Source organism: Oncorhynchus mykiss, chromosome 19 (assembly GCF_013265735.2).
Source record: "Oncorhynchus mykiss isolate Arlee chromosome 19, USDA_OmykA_1.1, whole genome shotgun sequence".
Lineage (NCBI taxonomy): Eukaryota > Metazoa > Chordata > Actinopteri > Salmoniformes > Salmonidae > Oncorhynchus > Oncorhynchus mykiss.
Genome location: NC_048583.1, coordinates 43278817 through 43305205, shown reverse-complemented (window position 1 = coordinate 43305205; position 26389 = coordinate 43278817). Strand labels below are relative to the sequence as shown.

Genomic DNA, 26389 nt, shown 5'->3' with positions numbered 1-26389 from the left:
ATGTCTGCTATCCCTCCTGTTTCCTCTGTCCCTTCTTCACAGGAGGAGCCTGGTGATTTGACAGGGGTGCCGGAGGAATATCACGATCTGCGCACGGTGTTCAGTCGGTCCAGGGCCACCTCTCTTCCTCCACACCGGTCGTATGATTGTAGTATTGATCTCCTTCCAGGAACCACCCCCCCCCCGGGGTAGACTATACTCTCTGTCGGCTCCCGAACGTAAGGCTCTCGAAGATTATTTGTCTGTAGCTCTTGACGCCGGTACCATAGTCCCCTCCTCCTCTCCCGCCGGAGCAGGGTTTTTTTTTGTCAAGAAGAAGGACGGGTCTCTGCGCCCCTGCATAGATTATCGAGGGCTGAATGACATAACAGTGAAGAATCGTTATCCGCTTCCTCTTATGTCTTCAGCCTTCGAGATCCTGCAGGGAGCCAGGTTTTTCACTAAGTTGGACCTTCGTAACGCTTACCATCTCGTGCGCATCAGGGAGGGGGACGAGTGGAAGACGGCGTTTAACACTCCGTTAGGGCACTTTGAATACCGGGTTCTTCCTTTCGGCCTCGCTAACGCTCCAGCTGTCTTTCAGGCATTAGTCAATGATGTCCTGAGAGACATGCTGAACATCTTTGTTTTCGTTTACCTTGACGATATCCTGATTTTTTCACCGTCACTCCAGATTCATGTTCAGCACGTTCGACGTGTCCTCCAGCGCCTTTTAGAGAATTGTCTTTTTGTGAAGGCTGAGAAGTGCACTTTTCATGCCTCCTCCGTCACATTTCTCGGTTCTGTTATTTCCGCTGAAGGCATTAAGATGGATCCCGCTAAGGTCCAAGCTGTCATTGATTGGCCCGTCCCTAAGTCACGCGTCGAGCTGCAGCGCTTTCTCGGCTTCGCGAACTTCTATCGTCGTTTCATCCGTAATTTCGGTCAGGTGGCAGCTCCTCTCACAGCCCTTACTTCTGTCAAGACGTGCTTTAAGTGGTCCGTTTCCGCCCAGGGAGCTTTTGATCTCCTCAAGAATCGTTTTACATCCGCTCCTATCCTTGTTACACCTGACGTCTCTAGACAGTTCGTTGTCGAGGTTGACGCGTCAGAGGTGGGCGTGGGAGCCATTCTTTCTCAGCGCTCCCTCTCTGACGACAAGGTCCACCCATGCGCGTATTTTTCTCATCGCCTGTCGCCGTCGGAACGTAACTATGATGTGGGTAACCGCGAACTGCTCGCCATCCGGTTAGCCCTAGGCGAATGGCGACAGTGGTTGGAGGGGGCGACCGTTCCTTTTGTCGTTTGGACTGACCATAGGAACCTTGAGTACATCCGTTCTGCCAAACGACTTAATGCGCGTCAGGCGCGTTGGGCGCTGTTTTTCGCTCGTTTCGAGTTCGTGATTTCTTATCGTCCGGGCTCTAAGAACACCAAGCCTGATGCTTTGTCTCGTCTCTTCAGTTCTTCAGTAGCCTCCACTGACCCCGAGGGGATTCTCCCTGAGGGGCGTGTTGTCGGGTTGACTGTCTGGGGAATTGAGAGGCAGGTAAAGCAAGCGCTCACTCACACTCCGTCGCCGCGCGCTTGTCCTAGGAACCTTCTTTTCGTTCCCGTTCCTACTCGTCTGGCCGTTCTTCAGTGGGCTCACTCTGCCAAGTTAGCCGGCCACCCTGGCGTTCGGGGTACGCTTGCTTCCATTCGCCAGCGTTTTTGGTGGCCCACCCGGGAGCATGACACGCGTCGTTTCGTGGCTGCTTGTTCGGTCTGCGCGCAGACTAAGTCCGGTAACTCTCCTCCTGCCGGCCGTCTCAGGCCGCTTCCTATTCCCTCTCGACCGTGGTCTCACATCGCCTTAGATTTTGTCACCGGACTGCCTTCGTCAGCGGGGAAGACTGTTATTCTTACGGTTGTCGATAGGTTCTCTAAGGCGGCTCATTTCATTCCCCTTGCTAAGCTTCCTTCTGCTAAAGAGACGGCACAAATCATCATCGAGAATGTTTTCAGAATTCATGGCCTTCCGTCAGACGTCGTTTCGGACAGAGGTCCGCAATTCACGTCTCAATTTTGGAGGGAGTTTTGCCGTTTGATTGGGGCTTCCGTCAGTCTCTCTTCCGGCTTTCACCCCCAGTCTAACGGTCAAGCAGAACGGGCCAATCAGACTATTGGTCGCATCTTACGCAGTCTCTCGTTTCGCAACCCTGCGTCTTGGTCAGAACAGCTCCCCTGGGCAGAATACGCCCACAACTCGCTTCCTTCGTCTGCGACCGGGCTATCTCCTTTTCAGAGTAGCCTCGGGTACCAGCCTCCGCTGTTCTCATCTCAGTTCGCCGAGTCCAGCGTCCCCTCCGCTCAGGCTTTTGTCCAACGTTGCGAGCGCACCTGGAAGAGGGTCAGGTCTGCACTTTGCCGTTATAGGACGCAGACTGTGAGGGCTGCTAATAAGCGTAGAACTAAGAGTCCTAGATATTGTCGCGGTCAGAGAGTTTGGCTCTCCACTCAGAACCTTCCCCTTAAGACGGCTTCTCGCAAGTTGACCCCGCGGTTCATTGGTCCGTTCCGTATTTCTCGGGTCATTAATCCTGTCGCAGTTCGACTTCTTCTTCCGCGATACCTTCGTCGCGTCCACCCGGTCTTCCATGTCTCCTGCATCAAGCCCGTCCTTCGCGCCCCCGCTCGTCTTCCCCCCCCCCCCCCATCCTTGTCGAGGGCGCACCCATCTACAGGGTCCGTAGAATTTTGGACATGCGTCCTCGGGGCCGTGGTCACCAGTACCTCGTAGATTGGGAGGGGTACGGTCCTGAGGAGAGGAGTTGGGTTCCCTCTCGGGACGTGCTGGACCGTGCGCTGATCGAGGATTTCCTCCGTTGCCGCCAGGTTTCCTCCTCGAGTGCGCCAGGAGGCGCTCGGTGAGTGGGGGGGTACTGTCATGTTGTGTCTTGTCTCTGTCCTTTCCCTTCACCCTGTCTCCCTCTGCTGGTCGTTGTTAGGTTACCTTTTCTCCTCCTCTTTCCCCCAGCTGTGCCTTGTCTCCTCCTAACCACCTCGTCACCCCTTTTCCCACCTGTTCCCTTTTTCCCTCTGATTAGGTCCCTATATCTCTCTCTGTTCCTGCTCCTGTCCTTGTCGGATTCTTGTTTGTTGTGTTTCATGCCTGAACCAGACTGTCGTCATGTTTGCTGTAACCTTGTCTTGTCCTGTCGGAATCTGCCGGTCCGTCTGAGCCTACCTATGTTTGGTAATTAAAGAAGCTCTGTTTAAGTTAATTCGCTTTTGGGTCCTCATTCACGCACCGTAACACTATCCTACCGATCCTCGACTTCGGCAATGTCATTTACAAAATAGCCTCCAACACTCTACTCAGCAAACTGGATGCAGTCTATCACATATACTACCCACCACTGCAACCTGTATGCTTTCGTTGGCTGGTCCTCGCTACATATTCATCAAACTCACTGGCTCCAGGTCATCTATAAGTCCTTGCTAGGTAAAGCCCCGCCTTATCTCAGCTCACTGGTCACCATAGCAGCACCCACCCATAGCACGCGCTACAGCAGGTATATCTCACTGGTCATCCCCAAAGCCAACACCTAGTTTGGATGCCTTTCCTTCCAGTTCTCTGCTGCCAATGACTGGAACGATTTGCAAAAATCACTGAAGTTGGAGACTTATATCTCCTTCACTAACTTTAGGCGTCAGCTGTCAGAGCAGCTTACCGATCGCTGCAGCTGTACACAGCCCATCTGTAAATAGCCCATCCAACCAACTACCTACCGTATCCTCATATTTGTTTTTGTGCTCTTTTGCACACCAGTATTTCTACTTGCACATCCTCATCTGCACATCTATCACTCCAGTGTAAATTGCTAAATTGTAATTACTTCGCCACTATTGACCTATTTATTGCCTTACCTCCTTACTTCATTTGCACACACTGTATACAGATGTTTCTATTGTGTTATTGACTGTACATTTGTTTATCCCATGTGTAACTCTGTGTTGTTGTTTTTGTCACACTGCTTTGCTTTATCTTGGCCAGGTCGCAGTTGTAAATGAGAACTTGCTCTCAACTGGCCTACCTGGTTAAATAAAGGTGAAATTTAAAATGTCAAATTAAAAAACGCAGTATCGAATTGCAATACATATTGAATTGTGAGAATCGCAATACATATTGTATCAACACCTAAGTATCGTGAGGTCCCTAGCAATTCCCAGCCCTACTATTCACTGCATGGAGCCGGGCTCTCGTTTCCAACAGAGTGCATGTCTTCAGGCCATTACTATTTGCTGAAGATTTGCCCCCTCTCTCCACCTCACAAACTTTTACAATCCTCTCTCTCAGCCCAGGAAATTTGAAACTCAAACACATATAAAAATGTCTCAAATGTATCAACAATACTACCTCCGCTAACTTGATATTGGTGCTTTTTGAAAATTATATAAATAACGACAGCGGAATCGTGATAATCTTGGGGAACCCCTCAATTTACGGTTGGAGGAAATGATGTGCCATTCAGAACATTAGGGCCAGGGAGCCATTCAACAAATTAGGATTGAGGCTCACTTTGTAGAGAATACAAATAACTAAAGAGCTCACCACCAAGGGCCCTTTCAAAATATATGAAAAAATATCTGTTCAAAGTGAAGAATGGAAACATGCTAAACTCTGGAACACTGAGCCGTGTGTGTGATATCAGAGAGAAGTCATAACACTATCACTTGGCCCTCACTTTACCACACTCCCTCACCTTCTACAATACAACAAAGACCTGCTCCCAGGAGGTTTTATTAAAGCACATTGTCATAATTATTGAACGTTGGACTGACTAAGGAAAGGACTCTCGTATTTTGCTACTGAATGGATGTCTTTTAAAATAATTAAACGGTAGGCCAGGCTCTGGGAGGTGAAATCATTTCTATTGAAGGGTAAGAACCAGAGATCGGACAGAAGCCATTTATATGTTAAGTGTTATGGATTCTGGGATCGGCTAGATATATTGCCACTTGTAGTATATGGTACTACAAGTGGAAAGAAGCATGTCTAAAATGTTTCCTAACAAATAAGTAACACTGCAGAATTGTCTCAGCAGAATTGTGGTACACTGGTATTTTAGCACCCCTGATATTGATCAGATTATTTATGTTATTAAAAAGCACAGGTTATATTGTTTTCAAAATTGAGCATTTGCACATTTCAGTACCATCATTTAACATCCATAAGAAGAATTTCAGAGTTTGTCACTGTCCATTGCCCAATATATCATCCAAAAACAGAAGTTATGAATCATCCCTCTCACCCACCACTATCTAGCAGCCTAATCATTACCAGCAGAAGTGAGGGAGCTCAGCTCAGGACTGACTGATGACTGGTCCTTTGTGGTAGTTCTGTGTACTTTGTGCTCTTTTCCCTTTATGGTAAATCCTTAAGGGGTAATCTTTCAGAAAATGGAGGTGCCCTTTTCATATATTTTCACTTTTTCTGTCACAGTGCAATTTTTCAACCGAATACAGTAGTTAGGGCATTCACTCTCTCTCCTACCACATCAAGTTGTCTGGGGGGGTTTAGTTAACCTGAGGTTGACCCATGACATTGTGTACATTACCTTTAGCCACAGTATGTCTCTTCGCCACACCCCTCAGGCTCCCTACTTCAGCCTATAACGAGCAATGTACTGGGGGATATCTAGGGGTGTGTGCCCACTACAGTAAGTGTAACTTAAGAATGTGAGAGGTCGTGGTCACCAAAACCCACAAACTCCATTCTCCTCGGGGTAACATCACAACGTTTTCCATACGGCCATGGAGCCGGAGGGAGCATGATATATGATTGGCTATGTGTTGTTCTGACTAAACTGTGGCGTGCAGGAGAGTGTAAGGCTATCACAAATGATTGTGAAATAGATAAAAGTTACTTATGTGAAATTCGTGACAGACACAAGAAAAAAGTCACCACAAAAATGTTGTATACAGTGCATTTCAATCACAGATAAAGACATTAGGTTACTTAAGACAGAAACAATAGGAAGAGGGTTTGTCGAGGAGGGTGGGTAGGTGTATAATGCGACGTGTATAACCCAAATGTTGTGTGTTCAAATAACATGATAGACCACTTTAAAAGTCCTTGCTACTTTTTAACTACTTAGCATGTTAGCTAACCCTAACCTTAAAACCCTTTAACTACTTAGCATGTCAGCTAACCCTAACCTTAAAACCCTTCAACTACTTAGCTAGCATGTTACCTAAATCTAACCCTTGCCGTAACCCCTACCCCTAACCTTAACCCATAGCCTAGCTAACATTAGTCACCGAGCTAACTTTAGCCACAACAAATTGGAATTTGTGTTGAAGAAATTGTGTACTGGACACAAATTCGTTATGAAACAGAAAACCACGTGGTGCCACGAACTTCAAATAAGTAATTTGAGTTTATTTCACAATAAACTGTGACAGTGTTGGGGGGGGGGGGGGGGCGCAGAGGTGGGGATAGCTTTTTGTTTGGTGTTATGTATGTAAATGAATATGTGTTCTCAGTCAACTTACTTGGTAAAATAAGGGTTAAGTAAATCAATAAAAAAGCAAAGTCTTGCAGTTCTCTAGTCTCTCCATTTAAGAGATTTCTGACATATCCACTCTCTGCATCATGACACCAGTTACATCACACACAAAGAAACAGAAACAGCTAAATGTAATTGAAGAATGTATTACACTGGACAGACTTCCTACGGCTGGAGCAGTGTAGCAGCTCTCTGCTCCCCTCTCTAGTGGCCCTACATCAACAGAGGTTTGCCTACCAAAACCAATGTGTAAACAGAAAGACATCCCTTTCACCTCCTCATCCACAGAAAAACAACTACTGTATATGGAGAGACAGTGCGGTAACTCATTCTAGCTATGTTGTGGTCCATGGTAACTCATTCTAGCTATGTTGTGGTCCATGGTAACTCATTCTAGCTATGTTGTGGTCCATGGTAACTCATTCTAGCTATGTTGTGGTCAATGGTAACTCATTTTAGCTATGTTGTGGTCCATGGTAACTTATTCTAGCTATGTTGTGGTCCATGGTAACTCATTCTAGCTATGTTGTGGTCCATGGTAACTCAGTCTAGCTATGTTGTGGTCCATGGTAACTCATTCTAGCTATGTTGTGGTCCATGGTAACTCAGTCTAGCTATGTTGTGGTCCATGGTAACTCATTCTAGCTATGTTGTGGTCCATGGTAACTCATTCTAGCTATGTTGTGGTCCATGGTAACTCATTCTAGCTATGTTGTGGTCCATGGTAACTCATTCTAGCTATGTTGTGGTCCATGGTAACTCATTCTAGCTATGTTGTGGTCCATGGTAACTCATTCTAGCTATGTTGTGGTCCATGGTAACTTATTCTAGCTATGTTGTGGTCCATGGTAACTCATTCTAGCTATGTTGTGGTCCATAATAACTCATTCTAGCTATGTTGTGGTCCATGGCAACTCATATGAGCTATGTTGTGGTCCATGGTAACTCATTCTAGCTATGTTGTGGTCCATGGTAACTCATTCTAGCTATGTTGTGGTCTATGGTAACTCATTTGAGCTATGTTGTGGTCCATGGTAACTCATTCTAGCTATGTTGTTGTCCATAATAACTCATTCTAGCTATGTTGTGGTCCATGGCAACTCATATTAGCTATGTTGTGGTCCATAACTAACTCATTCTAGTTATATTGTGGTCCATGGCAACTCATTTGAGCTATGTTGTGGTCCATAATAACTCATTCTAGCTATGTTGTGGTCCATAATAACTCATTCTAGCTAGGTTGTGGTCCATGGCAACTCATTCTAGCTATGTTGTGGTCCATGGTAACTCATTCTAGCTATGTTGTGGTCCATAATAACTCATTCTAGCTATGTTGTGGTCCATGGTAACTCATTCTAGCTATGTTGTGGTCCATGGTAACTCATTCTAGCTATGTTGTGGTCCATAATATCTCATTCTAGCTATGTTGTGGTCCATGGTAACTCACTCTAGCTATGTTGTGGTCCATGGTAACTCACTCTAGCTATGTTGTGGTCCATGGTAACTCATTCTAGCTATGTTGTGGTCCATGGTAACTCATTCTAGCTATGTTGTGGTCTATGGTAACTCATTCTAGCTATGTTGTGGTCCATGGTAACTCATTCTAGCTATGTTGTGGTCTATGGTAACTCATTCTAGCTATGTTGAGATCCATGGTAACTCATTCTACCTATGTTGTGGTCCATAATAACTCATTCTAGCTATGTTGTGGTCCATAATAACTCATTCTAGCTATGTTGTGGTCCATAATAACTCATTCTAGCTATGTTGTGGACCATAATAACTAATTCTAGCTATGTTGAGGTCCATAATAACTCCTTCTAGCTATGTTGTGGTCCATGGTAACTCATTCTAGCTGTGTTGTGGTCCATAATAACCCATTCTAGCTATTTTGTGGTCCATGGTAGCAATTAGAAAAACATATGGCCAGAGGAGGCCCAAAAATAACCTGATTGCCACCTCCACACAGACAACAACTGGTGAGGAGAAGGCAGGACTCCTGGTTTGGGAAGAGTAATGTAAAGTGTCCAGTGTGTGGGTAATGATAGGGCTGTGTGAGCATGGTGTGTGTATTGATTACAGGATCTGTCTAATGGCCCATAAAGCCATCCAGACTGCCAGGGAGAGTTATGCCCTGAACTGTGAACTGTGCAATCCTCTGCTAATCCGCAGTGTGCCTGTAAAGCAGAGTTGGCCTACACAGCTGTCTGTGTAGCAATTATTTCACCCCTGACTGAACAACGTCACCAGAGAGGCCAGTGGCTTAAAGACAAGCCACATTATTAGGCAGATTTGGTCAACATCCCCTATATACATAAACTGAGTATGCTCTTTCCTTTCGAAGAGATTTCGGGCTGAACTCTATGTGTGTGTGATGCTAGATGACAATACATATAAACCACATTTTCCACAGTATATTGGCCTGATATCTCTTTCATACAGCTAATGCATTTAGCAGTGTATGCTCTTCAAACAATTGAATGGAACATAAAAATCTTTCCCCCCAACAAAAACTCGTACAGGTGACTTGGCTGACAAGCATATATGGTTTTGATAAGGATGAGCAACTGGCCCACAGACATGGAGGCAAAGGAACACTGTCAGATTCAATGATAGGCTTGAATATGCACTGGTTGGATGCAAAGACAGACTTCACGCTAAAACATATTTTGAGCTGTAGCAATGCATGCCTAGCCTCTGGAGCACAATCATCTATTTAGTAGGAAGAAAGCACCACTAATAACAAGCCAAAACATTTTTGAATCTATAATACCCAACATGATTGTGAAGCTCTTTATGTGAAGGTAGTCTTTACAAAACGCTCACACATGTATGTTCTTGATACTTTACCAGCTGGTGGACACATGTTGATGTGAGAGGAACATATATTAAAAGTGGACTCTGTTTCACACCAAGGCTTTATGACAGGTCCCCAATGACAGCTTCATGACAGGTCCCCAATGAGAGATCCAGACAGGTATGTGGTTTCAGTAGGATGGTTGTAAACCACTGGGGCTCAGTGTTGTAAGAGAAGACACGGACAACATGCACGGACAACATGTACACTACAGCCAGCCGTCTACAGCCAGCCGTCTATTTTACAACATGGACCAAAAGAACTCAATCAGTAAAACAAATTACTCTTAGAAGAACTGACAGGTAAATTAACACAATTTCACATATATTATATTCATCTGTGAAATGTGACTATTTTCCCCAATTAAACAGTTTTCAACCCCACGACTCATTTATACAGCATATGTACATAGGCATATGTTATGTTATGAGGTAACAACAAAGTATGTAATTCTGAGCATGGGCAGCACAGCACAGCCTGACGCAAAATATACAGAATTCCCAACGGTGTCTCCAAATCGAAGTGCACTGGAAGGCTTTAATCTAGCCCCAACAGCAGTGAGGATATGATGGAATTAAAGAAACATTCCACGTGAGAATTTTATGTTTGGAAAGAGGGAGAGAAATAGCAAGGAATGGGTGAATGAAAGAGACCGAGGCAGGCTTTCTGCATGAAGAGTTATTTTAGGGTTGGATGGGGCCCTGAGCAGCACAGCAGGCCAAAGAAAGCTGGAAGGAAAATCAAAAAGAACCTCCTTTCTACTGCATTTCACTCTGTCAATCACCGGCTACTTAAGAGGCTGAGAACAACGTTATTTTTTTTCTTGAATGATGCACCTTTCATCTGCCCTCTCAAAGACAGCTAAGGATTTAAATCAAGAGGCAATGCTATGCCTTTCATGGTGGGGCCATTCTTTCATGGCTGATTATACTTGTTGAATGATGAAATAATTCAATACATACCATGCACTATTTTCTCTTTACTATAGTAGGTACAGTAAGTATGACTGCAGAAATAGCTTACTGGATCGATAAGTCTTTGTGCCATGACACTGGGTAAACTCAGTGTGCTGGGTTGAGACGGTCAGGAGGACACAGTGTGCACGGTGGGGACTCTCTCTCCTGTGAGAGGCATTCTAAATTGTGGGGAGGAGAAGCCATTGCAAACCCAATGACACTGATGCATAGTGACCCGGGCGGTGTGGATGCCAAGGGCTAGCCCTGTCTCTATGGCCGGTGGACACGTGCCAGACTCAGTATGTAAACACCTGTTGGTCAGGAATTAAATTTCAACTTTGATAGGAATAAAGGAATAGGAATAAACCTCCTAACCAACCAGAAATAAACACTACTAACAGATGAGAGCTGAATGCTCAGTTGGCTCAGATCAACTTTGTGTAATACTGTAGCCCAGATCATGTTCACTGTGAGATAACTGCTGTGAATCTTACTTTCAATACCACAGGTCCATAGATTAGAGTGAGATATCTAAGTGAAGCATGAGTAGAACAGGGGACAGTCTATTTCTTCCTACTCAATTATAAATTCTGGATTCCAATTCTGGTACGGTTGTGACAATAAATCAGAAAGATAAATGTCCTTCCATCTAACAAGGTGACCTTTTCTTTCCACCTCATTTGATTTCATTTGGAGGGTTTAATATTTTGGAAACAGGTTACTGTGGCTGTTTACGATACAAAGCAAAGGAATTCCACTAATCCGATGTTCAGCCTCTCTTCTTCTGGCAATAATTGTTTATCAAGATGGACTGCATTCCCACTGCTTACCATTCCTGGTTCATTTCATGAATTACTGGTTTGCTGGTGAAGTATTCATTCATGCTTTGATTTAAAACTGTGAATTGTGATTGTAAATGAGTATTGGCCACTGACTAAGATCATTTCTAAACCCGGTTCTGGCAAAAGGAGGAACCTGCACAGGTAAAAAATGTGTAGAGCAGTATTAGGGCTTTACAGTAAAACTTGCTCTCTGGGACTGAGGCTTCTTTTTGTAAAGAGAACAGAGGATGACCCCCAAACCAGATGCACCATTTCGGTCCTGTGGGGTGTAGCTAGGATAAATGATGATTGTAAATAAATATGAATATAAATTGGACATTTTTCTATGGCCATTGGCCACAGTTACATCTCGCATCACTTTATGGCCTTTGTCAATACAAGCAGAAAAACCCAAAGAGCTATATGTCTTATGAAAGCTATCAACTGGATCAGACCACGGTCACATCTGACCATGTTGACAAAAGCGTCAAACATGAACTTCAAAGCCTGATTAGAATGTATACTGAACAAAAATATAAATACCACATGGAACATCTTCAAAGATTTTACTGAGTTACAGTTCATATAAGGAAATCAGTCAATTGAAATAAATTCATTAGGCTCTAATATATGGATTTCCCATGACTGGGCAGGGATGCAGCCATGATAATTGGCAGCCAGGCCTAGCCAATCCCCCCCCTCCCCCAGACGATCCCACATGTGAAGAACCCGAAGGACCAGGGCTCAGGACACGTGGTCTACGGTTGTGAGGCCTGTTGGACGTACTGCCAAATTCTCTAAAACGACGTTGGAGGCAGCTTATGGTAGAGAAATAAACATTCAACTCTCTGGCAACAACTCTGGTGGACATTCCACATTTTGTTACGTTACAGCCTTATTCTAAAATTGATTAAATTGTTTTTCCCCCCTCATCAATCTACACACAATACATCATGATGACAAAGCAAAAACAAGTTTTTTGACATTTTTGCAAATGTATAAAAAACAATTAACGGGAAATATCACATTTACATAAGTATTCAGACCCTTTATTCAGTACCTTGTTGAAGCACCTTTGGCAGCGATTACAGCATCGAGTCTTCTTGGGTATGACGCTACAAGCTTGGCACATCTGTATTTGGCACATCTCCCATTCTCTGCAGATCCTCTCAAGCTCTGTCAGGTTTGATGGGGAGCGTCGCTGCACAGCTATTTAAATGTCTCTCCAGAGATGATCGGGTTCAAGTCAGGGCTCTGATTGGCCACTTAAGGACATTCAGAGACTTGTACCGAAGCCACTCCTGAGTTGTCTTGGCTGTTTGCTTAGGATCGTTGTCCTTTTGGAAGTTTAACCTTTGCCCCAGTCTGAGCCCCTGAGTGCTCTGGAGCAGGTTTTCATCAAGGGTCTCTCTGTACTTTGTGCCGTTCATCTTTCCCTTGATCCTGACTGGTCTCCCAGTCCCTGCCACTGAAAAACATCCCCCACAGCATGATACTGCCCCCACCATGCTTCACCGTAGGGATGGTGCCAGGTTTCCTCCAGATGTGACATTTGGCATTCCGGCTAAAGAGTTCAATCTTGGTTTCATCAGACAAGAGAATCTTGTTTCTCATGGTCTGAAAGTCTTTTAGGTGCCTTTTGGCTAGCTCCAAGTGGACTGTCATGTGCCTTTTACTGAGGAGTGGCTTCCGTCTGGTCGCCCTACCATAAAGGCCTGATTGATGCAGTGCTGCAGAGATGGTTGTCCTTCTGGAAGGTTCTCCCATCTCCACAGAGGAACTCTGGAGCTTTGTTAGAGTGACCATTGGGTTCTTGGTCACTTCCCTGACCAAGGCCCTTCTCCCCCTGATTGCTCAGTTTGGCCGGACGCCCAGCTCTAGGAAGAGCCTTGGTGGTTCCAAACTTCTTACATTTCAGAATGATGGAGGCCACTGTGTTCGTGCAGACCTTCAAAGCTGCAGATGTTTTTTGGTACCCTTCCCCAGATCTGTGACTCGACACAATCCTGTCTCGGAGCTCTTTGGACAATTCTTTCGACCTCATGGCTTGGTTTTTGCTCTGACATGCACTGTCAACTGTGGGCCCTTATAAAGACAGGTGTGTGCCTTTCCAAATCATGTCCAATCAATTGAATTTACCACAGGTGGACTCCAATCAAGTTATAAAAACATCTCAAGGATGATCAATGGAAACAGGATGCACCTGAGCTCAATTTCGAGTCTCATAGCAAAGGGTCTGAATACTTATGTAAATAAGATATTTTTGTTTTTTATTCTTAATAAATGTGCAAAAATTACTAAAAACGTGTTTTCGCTTTGTCATTATGGGGTATTGTGTGCAGATCCTCATTATTTTTCAACAATTTTAGAATAAGGCTGTAACATAACAAAATGTGGAAAAAGTCAAGTGGTCTGAATACTTTCCGAATGCACTGTATATATTTCTTGTTTTTGCTTATATATATATATTACATAGCGCCAAACTCTTTTAGACAGATGTAACTTACTAAGCAACACAACATATAAAAAACAACTGTGTTAACCATCCATCCTTCTACAACAACACAGAGACAGAATCAGGATATTATTGGAAGAATCTGGGACAAAAGCCCATGTTGGACCAAACACACAACAGGACAAGAACTCTTAAAACAATTTTAATCCATATCTAGATCCCCCACCAGACTAGGGTGATCACATATTTATTTATTTATTTCACCTTTATTTAACCAGGTAGGCAAGTTGAGAACAAATTCTCATTTACAATTGCGACCTGGCCAAGATAAAGCAAAGCAGTTCGACACATACAACGACACAGAGTTACACATGGAGTAAAACAAACATACAGTCAATAATACAGTATAAACAAGTCTATATACGATGTGAGCAAATGAGGTGAGATAAAGGAGGTAAAGGCAAAAAGGCCATGGTGGCAAAGTAAATACAATAAAGCAAGTAAAACACTGGAATGGTAGATTTGCAATGGGAGAATGTGCAAAGTAGAAATAAAAATAATGGGGTGCAAAGGAGCAAAATAAATAAATAAATTAAATACAGTAGGGAAAGAGGTAGTTGTTTGGGCTAAATTATAGGTGGGCTATGTACAGGTATCCCGGATTGTGCGCAACAGTCCCACATTCAAATAATCATGTCCCACATTTTATAAAGAAATTAAAACACCACTAATTTACAACAACAAAAAATGATTTGTTCCGTATTTCTGTCAGATTTCTAATTTATTTGATGAGAATTGACATTCTAACGTGTCTCTTTTGCAGTCACGTTGCGCTTATGACAATATATATATATATATATATATAGGGTTATGTAGGGTTATATAGGGTTTATCTTTATTTTTACAATTTTTACTAAGACATCAAAACTATGAAATAACACATATGGAATCATGCAGTAACCAAAAATGTGTTAAACAAATCAAAATATATTTTATATTAGACATTTTTGCATACTACATGATTCCATAAAGAAAAACCTGGAATGAGCAGGTGTGTCCAAACTTTTGACTGGTACTGTATATACAGTTGAAGTCGGAAATTTACATACACCTTAGCCAAATACATTTAAACTCAGTTTTTCATAATTCCTGACATTTAATCAAAGTAAAAATCCCCTGTCTTAGGTCAGTTAAGATCACCATTTCATTTTAAGAATGTGAAATATCAGAATAATAGTAGAGAGAATTATTTATTTCAGCTTTATTTCTTTCATCACATTCCCAGTGGATCAGAAGTTTACATACACTCAATTAGTATTTGGTAGCATTGCCTTTAAATTGTTTAACTTGGGTCAAACGTTTGGGGTAGCCTTTCACAAGCTTCCCACAATAAGTTGGGTGAATTTGGGCCCATTCCTCCTGACAGAGCTGGTGTAACTGAGTCAGGTTTGTAGGCCTCCTTGCTCGCATACACTTTTTCAGTTCTGCCCACAAATTTTCTATAGGATTGAGGTCAGTGCTTTGTGATGGCCACTCTATTACCTTGACTTTGTTGTCCACAACTGTGGAAGTATGCTTGTGGTCATTGTCCATTTGGAAGACCCATTTGCGACCAAGCTTTAACTTCCTGACTGATGTCTTGAGATGTTGCTTCAATATATCCACATATTTCTCCTTCCTCCTGATGCATTCTATTTCGTGAAGTTCACCAGTCCCTCCTGCAGCAAAGCACTTCCACAACATTATGCTGCCAACCACGTGCTTCACGATTGAGATGGTGTTCTTTGGCTTGCAAGCCTCACCCTTTTTCCTCCAAACATAACAATGGTCAGTTCCTTTTTTGTTTCATCAGTCATTTCCCAAAAAAGTACGATCTTTGTCCTCATGTGCAGTTGCAAACCGTAGACTGGCTTTTTTATGGCGGTTTTGGAGCAGTGGCTTCTTCCTTGCTGAGCAGCCTTTCAGTTTAAGTCGATATAGGACTTTGTACCTATTTCCTCCAGCATCTTCCCCTGGTCCTTTGCTGTTGTTCTGGGATTGATTTGCACTTTTCGCACCAAAGTACGTTCATCTCTAGGAGACAGAACGCGTCTCCGTCCTGAGCGATATGACAGCTGTGCGGTCCCATGATGTTTATACTTGCATGCTATTGTTTGTACAGATAAACGTGGTACCTTCAGGCTTTTGGAAGTTGTTCCCAAGGATGAACCAGACTTGTGGAGGTCTACAAAAAAAATTCTGCGGTCTTGGCTGATTTCTTTTTGCTTGACACCATGGGAAAATCAAGAGGCACTGAGTTTGAAAGTTGGCCTTGAAATACATCCACAGGTACACCTCCAATTGACTCAAATGATGTCAATTAGCCTATCAGAAGCTTCTAAAGCCATGATATCATTTTCTGGAATTTTCCAAGCTGTTTAAAGGCAGAGTCAACTTAGTGTATGTAAACTTCTGACCCACTGGAATTGTGATACAGTGAATTATAAGTGAAATAATCTGTCTGTAAACAATTGTTGGAAAAATGACTTGTGTCATGCACAAAGTAGATGTCCTAACCGACTTGCCAAAACTATAGTTTGTTATCAAGAAATTTGTGGAGTGGTTGAAAAACAAGTTTTAATGACTCCAACCTAACACGGAACCCAAACCGGCTGTGCTCGTGCGCTATTGTGCATAAATTGATTTTGTCCCTCTACACCAAACGCGATCACGACACGTAGGCTAAAATATCAAAACAAACTCTGAACCAATTACATTACTTTGGGGACAGGTCGAAAAGCATTAAAAATGTATGGCAATTTAGCTAGTTAGCATGCACTTGCTAGCTAATTTGTTATATTTAGCTAGCTTGCTGTTGCTAGCAAATTTGTCCTGAGATATAAACATTGAATTGTTACTTAACCTGAAATGCACAAGGTCCTCTACTCCGACAATTAATCGACACATAAAACGGTCAACCGAATAGTTTCTCGTCATCTCTCCTCCTTCCAGACTTTTTCATCTTTGAACTTATATGGTGATTGGCATCTACACTTTCATTGTATTACCACGACAACCGGCAAAACAGTTTGTCTTTCAATCACCCACGTGGGTATAACCAATGAGGAGATGGCACGTGGGTACCTGCTTCTATAAACCAATGAGGAGATGGGAGAGGCAGGACTTGCAGCGTGATCTGCATCAGAAATAGGACTGGCTTCTATTTTAGCCCTTGGCAACGCAGATGCTCGTTGACGCGTGTGAGCAGTGGGGGTGCAATAATTGAATAATACAGATTCCTACATTTATTTTGCCATGCTCGCGCACAAGACGCGAGCGGTGTAGTCAGGGTATAAGTGTATGTAAACTTCCGACTTCAACTGTATTATTCTTTGTTGCACTGACTCTCTTGCACAAGCTCCATGTACACTCACTGGACTCTAACCACACACACACTGACACACACACACACACGCATATTGACGCCACACACATTCCTTCACATTCCTTCATACTCTTCACACAAGTGTATGTAAACTTCCGACTTCAACTGTACAGTGCGCGCTAACCAAGGTTGCCAGGTGCACAGTGTTTCCTCCGACACATTGGTGCGGCTGGCTTCCTGGTTGAATGCGCGCTGTGTTAAGAAGCAGTGCGGCTTGGTTGGGTTGTGTATCGGAGGACCCATGACTTTCAACCTTCGTCTCTCCCGAGCCCATACGGGAGTTGTAGCGATGAGACAAGATAGTAGCTACTAAACAATTGGATATCACGAAATTGGGGAGAAAAATGGCTTAAATTTCAAATCAATAAAAAATAAAAATAGAAATCCTTGTTGGCATTCTAACTGGACAACTAACAAGCTAACTCCTGCCATGTACAGTGTTTGCTGTGACTTCAACCTGATTCAACAAGCATGTATTGTTGAGAAACCACAACAAGACAACAAAGTCACAGTCCCAAATCCGCTTTCCCAGGTGAAACTTACCACTTCAAATTCTTCACATAGAATTTTCTCGACGTGGCTCAGTGAGGATATGTTTTTACTTATGGCCCAGTTGACATCCTTTTCTTTCCCCCAGGGTTAGTTAAAATGTTTTCTCATGCGGCCGCCCCCAACTACTGCTGCCCTGTTAGGGTCTGCAGTAACACACTCCGAGAATGTGATAGTTAGTGAGGGGTTTCCACCACCACGGAGGAGGTTCTCCATTAAGGGGGGTCCTTGTGTTAGCACCAGGCCAGGGCCCGACCCGGGGTCGTGGTGTGGGGTTCACTACACAGCTGATAGTACCCTACCCTCCAGCCACACCTGGGTGAGGGCCAAACTACTAACAGATACCAGATGGTAGTGGGATGGAGACCTTCTTAGATGGTCTACAGTACTGTGTTTAACATGAATGGTTTAGAAGGGACAAGTTACTTTCTAAGTAACCTAAGTAATTGACACCTCTGTACGTGTGCCTTTGGCTGTCTTGAGAAAAAGAGGCAGAACCAGAGGTGGGAGGGAGAGAGGGATAATGAGGAGGCTGGCTAATGAGCTTGCTTTGTAATCGGATAAGGTGACTTTATTGACTGAGTTGATAGGCAAACAACATCAGCTTCTGTAGTTTGGGACAGTGTATGTGTGTGTGTGTACTGCTGTCTTGTCTTTGTGGGAACTGTTTCAGCCTAGAAATGCAGGTTGTGAGGGTTTCACATTCTGTGCTTGTAAAGCTTAAAGATAACTCTCTATTAAACAGCTTCTCATATAAATCCTGATATTTAAGTCTGCAACATGATGACAGACACAAATAAAAGGAAAAACATTCTCAAAATGTTTTGGTAGGCTGTAGAATAATATTTGCAACCAGGAGCTGGTTTGTAGGTCACAATCCTCTCTCAACAAAAGAGATTCTTTAAGGCTGCTGCCCCTACTAGGAAGCATACAGAGCACTTAACAACCCACAGAACAGTAAAAAGGCAGATGTCAAGAATGTTACAATGAAAAGCTTGGTAACACTTGTAAGCTGTTAAAATTCTGCCGAAATTGTGTTTTAAAAAGTGGGCAATTATTCACTCCCCCCCCAGTATCTGCCATTGACTTTTACGCGGCAGTTAAGATCCAATATTTCTGTGGTAAAAATAGTGCAGTTACACCCTAAATGAAGCCCTTGCGTCCAACAGAGCGAGCCAAATGCTAAGCACTGGTAATTTACATGTTAAAACTCTACATGCAAATCCACATGAATAACATGACCATGGAGGGAATATTGACACACTCGTAATACCATCTGACACTATATTCTTACACAGTTCGTAGGCATTGGATTTGGTGTGTTTCATACCCAGGGCCAAGCCTGAGAATGAGCAGTTAACAACTTGAGACATGATTGAGAGAGATGGTCAAGAGACAGTCATGAATGATTGTTTACCTAAGGGCAGATATGAATACTTACGCTTTATACAGCGCTTGGTCCCAGAAGCCACAGCCCATCCAGAGCAGCACTGGTGACCTCCACATACATTAGGCCTGCAGAGAGAGAGACAGAAATGGGATATGTAAAATATACTGTACGTAATGTTTAAAATGGACTGGCATGCAGGAAGTACAGTACCCCACAATTCATAATTCATAAGGGGAATAATGGTTAGAGTGTTCATGGTCTCAAACCTTAACATTCCTATCTGAGATTTAATTCTGACCCCACTATAGTTCCACATCCCTTAATGTGGTTGGCCTATTGAAGGAGCACCTTAGAGATTCGAACATAATTACATTTGAAGCAATAACATTTTCAGGCAAAGCATGAAACTGTATCTGTGAGTGTAGAGCCACACACCACTCTCTCTGTGTTGCATGGAGTCTAGAGTGAAAACAAATACATGGCTATCTGAGCCTAGGAGGGAAGAGGAGAAACAGGAAAAGCACCCAGGCTGCGCATTACATAAATCTCCAGGCAAACTGTAATAACTGGATTCTTTACATACTTTAATCAGTAAGAACAGCACTGGCCAATTTTTACAGGGAAATACATGAAAAGCCACCACACCACAAGAGCAACTCCAGGGCAAATTCAAACCTATAACAATAGTGCTTGCATAAATCGACCTCCCATCATCTTGCCACAAGATATTAATGGCAGTTTGTTGAGTGATTGTATGACTTATGCAGATGCGGTACGATATCTAGGCTGAGTCAGGAGATGACTAGTAAACTGTTAGTGTAAACACAGGGATACAGTAGGACTGTCTGCCTTCTGTTAACATCACCTGGTCAGACAGCTGTTGTTTTTCTAGTTTGAGAGTTCTTTAGATTGTGGATGGATGGATGGATGACTCTCTGTAGACAAACACTGGATGGAGACCAATTACTCTGATGCACATTTAATGATGAACTGACCACATTCACAAACATGCATTAAGTCAACTGTTCTCTTTTGACAATGAATACACATCTGACCAATCAGATTTTAGCAAAGTAGTTGCTATGAAGGTAATTAATTACCTTTACCTTTTCAAGAACTACACAATACTTAGAAAACAATACCTCCCATAAAATTGTCGTACATTTTTATAAAGATAAATTATGAATATGAACCACACAAAACAGACCAGGTCTGTGGGGATGTTGATGCTTATATGCAGGGCTCTACGCTGACCTTTTTTAGAAGGAGCACATGTGTGCCTAAGTTGAAAAATGTAGGCGCAATCAGAGAAATTTAGGAGCACAATAAAAAATATTTGAGGTATTAAAGCTAGAATTCTTCATTTTTATAGGTGCACCGGTGCGCCTAAATTAAAATTCCAGGGTGCACAGCGAAATATTTAGGCACATATGCAAATAAAATGGTCGCACTGTAGAGCCCTGATATGGATGGATCATTCCTGAAAGCCTCATGGAGAGTACACTAGCATGGTAAAAGTATTCCAAGCTCTTCATAGCGAAACCATTCATAAAAGCTATATAAATATCAATGATGTCATATTTGCACTCGTCATGACCCATTTCATGCAGCCAGGTTGAGCAGTTTTCTGAGTTGGAGCAGTCAGCGGTCTTCCTGACAGACTTTGCTGGAGAGGACATGACAGGTACACCGTATGAAACTCCCTCTCCCCGAGGGCTCACCAGAAACCAGATGGTGAGTAAGGAGAGAGTGGGAATTCCAAGAGGAAATGTGTCATGCAGACACACGCTCTCTAACGACCAGCAGAGGATTCATTTCAAGCTAATGAATCAGAAAGAGGTGAAAAAAATGTGAATTACCACGGGGTAATGCCTCGGAAGATTTATGTCACCTTAACTGTTACACCCCCTTAAACTCACAGTGCCCTATTCAATCAAACTAGTAACTAGGTTTCTGGATAAACAAATAATAACACTCTTTCTGTCAGGGGAGCAACTTTGGTTTTAGAAGTGGGGGGGATGTAATATTATTTATATTTTTTTATCCAGTGGGATAAACACTCCAAACAGCCTACCCAATCACTCGGAGGCGTTCACATGGTCCTAAAGCACACCGGTGCATCGTTTTGTATCACATTCAAATTATAAAACCGGGGGGGACAAAATTGCAATTTCAGAATGTGGGGGGGACATGCCCCGTCCCCAGTGAAAGTTGCGCCCCTGCTGTTTGTGCAGTGAAAAAGCCTGTTGACAGCCACATGGATTGGAATTGATTTTTTATTCACATTTTGTAACATTGGCTTGTTGAGTACATGAATTCAAACGTGCAATAAATAAGATGTTTTTGGTTACAGTACCGAGTATGATGGAATCAAGCCCATAGTGTTGTGTGGACGTAAGTGCTTCATGCTCTGCTTTCAGTACCAGTAATAAAGACATTGGTGCTGAACACACTGGTGCTTGAGTGTCTCTAAATCTCCCTGTGAAAGGCTATGGGAACCATAGACCAATGTATGTGTTGTGTTTGCTTTTCTGGAACCAAGCAACAAAGCCTACCTGAGCAAGATATCAAAAGCAGAACTGGACATCAGGGCACTCAATGTCAGACATTGAGTCCGCTAGGCATTCCTCACCATGCCTATACAGCAGTGTATGTGCTTTCATCCCTCAATTAGAATGGATCCTCATATTGCTAATAAAGTGTCCCTCAGAAATTGGCCATATACTGTATTTAACCTGATTCCTATAGGGCTCGGTGAGCGGCCCTGTAAAGACATACTCAAACAAAAATATTCCATTTAACATTCAGGTAATGTCTGTAACCCAAGGTGAACTTTTAAAGTCCATTCTGATTATAATGTAAACACCTCTTTCCTAAGTGTGCCATGCTTTGTCTTGTGGAACAAACAGGGTTGGCTGCACGAGGGTTCATTTAGCAAAAATAAATAGGTTTTAATGGACACAACCGATGGTGGTTCTGTTTGGCCAATGGCACAACATATTAATTTATGGTTAGATCAGAATCGCCGTCATAATCATTGGCCTGTACAGAGAATTAAGTCAAAAGTCCAAATCCCCATCTCCATCCATGGCTTAAGAAAGGGCCGATTTCTTAATTTCTTAAGAAAGGGCCAATGTTTATAAGCAGCACAGAAACAGACACGTTTTTCTGAAAATGACATTTTGCTTAGGAAGTGATTTGATTGGTGTGAAGCCAAATCCAAACTGGCCTCCCTTGGGGGAAGTTTTGCTGCACCAGGGCAACCCACAGTTGAGCTCAGCTTAACGCTGATTGGCTAATACTTTTAGAAAAAACCAAGGGAGGCTAAATGCTTGCTGGTATCAATCAATCAAATGCTACGGCGACAATATGTTATACTCTTTTGGTCCAGACAGCATCAGATACATGGGCTACACATACTGAGACAAAGGGGAGCTGTTTCCCTAGCTCGGATGATTTCTCAGGTGAGATTCAGCGACTTGCGAATCGACTGAAAATTATGAAAACACAGAGAGAGACAAAAGCGAAATTACACTGAACAAAAATATAAACAGAACATGTAAAGTGTTGGTTCCATGTTTCATGAGCTGAAATAAAAGATCCCAGAAATGTTCAATATGCACAAAAAGCTTATTTCTCTCAAATGTTGTGCACAAATTTGATTACATCCCTGTGAGTGGGCATTTTTCCTTTGCCAAGATAATTCATCCACCTGACAGATGTGGCATATCAAGAAGCTGATTTAACAGCATGATCATTACACAGGTGCACCTTGGGCTGGGGGTGCTAAAAATACACTCTAAAATGTGCAGTTCTGTCACACAACACAATACCACAAATGTCTCAAGTTTTGAGGGAGTGTGCAATTGGCATGCTGACTGCAGGAATGTCCACCAGAGCTGTTGCCAGAGAATTTAATGTTCATTTCTCTACCATAAGCCACCACCAACATTGTTTTAGAGAATTTGGCAGTACGTCCAACCGGCCTCACAACCGCAGACCATGTGTATGGCATTGTGTGGGTGAGCGGTTTGCTGATGCCAATGTTGTGAACAGAGTGGCGGTGGGGTTATGGTATGGGCAGGCATTAGCTACAATGAACACAATTGCATTTTTTCGATGGCAGTTTGAATGCACAGATACCATGACGGGATCCTGAGGCCTATTGTCGTGCCATTCATCCGCCGCCATCACCTCATGTTTCAGAATGATCATGCACGACCCCATGTCGCAAGGATCTGTGCACAATTCCTGGAAACTGAAAATGTCCCAATTCTTCCATGGCCTGCATACTGTGCTCACCAGACATGTCACACATTGAGCATGTTTGGGATGCTCTGGATTGACGTGTACGACAGTGTGTTCCACTTTCCACCAATATCAAGCAACTTATCACAGCCATTGAAGAGGAGTGGGACAACATTCCACAGGACACAATCAACAGCCTGATCAACTCTATGTGAAGGAGATGTGATTGCGCTCCATGAGGCTCAATGGTGGTCACACCAGATACTGAATGGTTTTCTGATCCACGCCCCTACTTTTTTTTAAAGGTATCTGTGACCAACAGATGCATATCTGTATTCCCAGTCATGTGAAATCCATAGATTAGGACCTAATTCATTTATTTCAATTGACTAATTTCCTTATATAAACTGTAACTCAGTAAATTCTTTGAATCGTTGCATGTTGCATTTATATTTTTCTTCAGTATATAGAGTTATTTCATTAATTAGATTAGAGCAATATACAGTAGAGGTGTGTAAAATGACTGGGGAAGCCAAGCCAGAAAAAAACACCATATTACAACCTATGTGTCGTGATAATTGCATTACTTGCTCTATAACCTGTTAGTTCATATGCCTTGCGACCGTGATATATAGGCCTAAGGCCGGGTCCAAATCCCTATCTCCATCCATGGCTAATTTAGGAAAAGGCCCATTTTAGCTAGCTAGCTAGCCACCGGAGGCCAACAAACACAACGAGATGCACAAAGAGTTTCTGTCAAAACGTATGCTCTCGGTGCGATGTGATTGGAGTGAAGCCAAATACAAACTGGCTTCCCTTGACACTTTTGTTTTGGTGCTCCAGGGCCATTCACAGTTGAGCTCACTCAGTTTAGCTCAACATTGATTGGCTATTATTTTACACAAAAAAATTATCAAGGGAGGCCAAATCCTCGCTGGCCTCCCTTGCACTCAATGCTAGAGGCGCAACAATGTCATACTCTTTTAGACCAGACAGCATCAGATAGATGGCCTACACATACAGAGACAAAGGGGAAGCCTGGCTTCCCTTGGCATCCATGAATACACGCCACTGGCAATATAGCCAATGTTTCCTAGCCTATATGTGTGATATAAGCACACAGTTTGCAGTTAGCAAGCACACAACTGCATAGGCTACAGATCACTACAGATCACCAACTAGATTCAGCCCCCAGTTGGGGAACCCTGTTCGATGGTATAATACAATCATTGTTGTATAGCAGAGTAACAGCAAGTGTATGCCTACCAACTAAGCAAAAGTTTCACTTTAATGGACTTGTGCTTATTCATGACATTCCCCACAAGCCACCAACATCAATCACTGTCTCTGAACACCAATGACAATTATGTAGCCTTGATACAGGTGTTCATAACTACCCTATGCCTACACTCACTGAACCCTATACTCACTTTACAACCCCGGGAAGAGACAGCAGGTATAATGTATTTAAAAAATGATTTAAATGATTGGTACATATGTAGGATCTAAACGTCATCACACCATTGCAGGAGACTTGTAGTGTATTTGACTTGTTGTGTATTTGAGGTTTACAAAGGCTTGAGAAGTTTGTAATTTCCACTTTGAAATGTCAGTCTTGATTTTCCCTTACGATTTCCCTTATTTTCCCTTTGTTAACCCCTAAAGGATTATTTTCCTGCTGTAGCATACTGGCTCAAATTAAGATCCTACATCTGTAGACAAACTCAAACGCACTCCTGCAGGCATTTTTTTTTTACAACCGATAACAAGCAAAATCTTACCCTGCAAGGCGCCTGGTGTGCGTGGAGCTGGGTTTGTTGCTCTGTCTGTAAATTATTCGGGGTCTGTACTGTGATGAGTGATGGGTGCCGAGCTGTCTTGCGGCTCTGCGCGCAGCATCTTGTGCAACGGTGGAATCGTCCGCCCGGTGGGAAGCTTCTGTAATGGGAGCTGGAACTGGTTTAATTACCGTCGCGTGCCTGTTATCTCGTTGATATAATGAGCTCACAGGAGCCCCGCGACCGGAGGGCGATACATTGTGAGAGGACCTGTGCGAGCTTTCTCTGGATGGTCTGGCGGGGTCAGCGTCGTTCGCTCCCCCTGCGGAGTGACCTTGCCCCCTAGCTCGCGCCCGGAGCTGATCCCACATCTCCTGTCCACCACCTGTTGAGTCCTTCCGACAGTCACACATTCGTACAACTGCAATGGTTAAAACCACTAAAACTGCAATCCACAACCGGTTCATATTTTTGTCAAAAAATAAATTGCTGCTGCGTGTACCTTGGTGACTTATCAAGATTCCGTTTTTTCTATAGCCACGCGCGATATCAAGTGGTTAAATTGAGGCGAACAGAATTATTTAGCAGCAATGTAGTCCTATTCTTTCCCAAGCATGCAAAATGCTCTTCATAATGTCCAGGTAAGCATTGCGCAGAATGGATATCAATATCTTAAATATACGTATATCAATTCGCAGGTTTAACATATGCTCATAAAATCGAAAATGTATAGCTTCCCTGTACTTACAAAAACAATCGATTATGAAAATTATGTCAGATACATTTTAATCCATCTGTAATAGTTCATGGGTTTTTTTCGCGCGCGGGCAGCAATGAGATTCCAGGGTTGGAGCCACAGTACTACTCGAAGTGAAAGTTCTCGACTTTGAATGGTGCTCCCATGGATATGACCACCTTCTTGGATCTGAAATCACCGGGAATTTTTGGGAGGCTTTGCGTGCATTTTACAAGAAGAAACTCCCCCTTCGTGGTCTTATTGATGCCTACGCTCAGCCCCCCTCGGTCCAAGCGCTCAGCGGCCACACAATTGCTACCAAGTTACAGTATGATATAATATTTCCTTGTGTGTTAATAAAATATGCTCCTCTATTCTGCCATTGAATAAAACGCACGTGTAGCACGCAATTTGGATACCACAGAAGGCTACAGCGTTCAGATTTTCGGCGAATTAGACAATTGTTTATTCTGCGAGTCTTTTGTAATGGTCATTCTAATCAAGGCAAATTTAGATTGAGTAGGCTATGCTAGATTAAGTCAATTTGTCATGCATGTATAATATAGCACTTAATAATAAACGGCTAACTATTGAGTAGTAGTAGAACAGCAAGCACTCATTATTGAACATTGACATAACAAT

The 26389-nt window shown here is 43.1% G+C and overlaps 1 protein-coding gene across 2 annotated transcripts in view; it reads right to left on the bottom strand.

Annotated features, from left to right (window-relative positions):
* Positions 1–25933, bottom strand: part of LOC110497931 (latent-transforming growth factor beta-binding protein 2) — a 160756-nt gene extending 134823 nt beyond the window's left edge. For both annotated transcript variants that reach the window (XM_036954882.1, XM_036954883.1), the window contains exons 1-2: positions 25015–25933; positions 19037–19110 (exon numbers count right to left, since the gene is read on the bottom strand). In XM_036954882.1, coding sequence (XP_036810777.1) covers positions 19037–19110; positions 25015–25478 — 538 coding nt within the window. In that variant the 5' untranslated portion in view covers positions 25479–25933. The remainder of the gene's footprint in view (positions 1–19036; positions 19111–25014) is intronic.
* Positions 25934–26389: the final 456 nt, after the last annotated feature.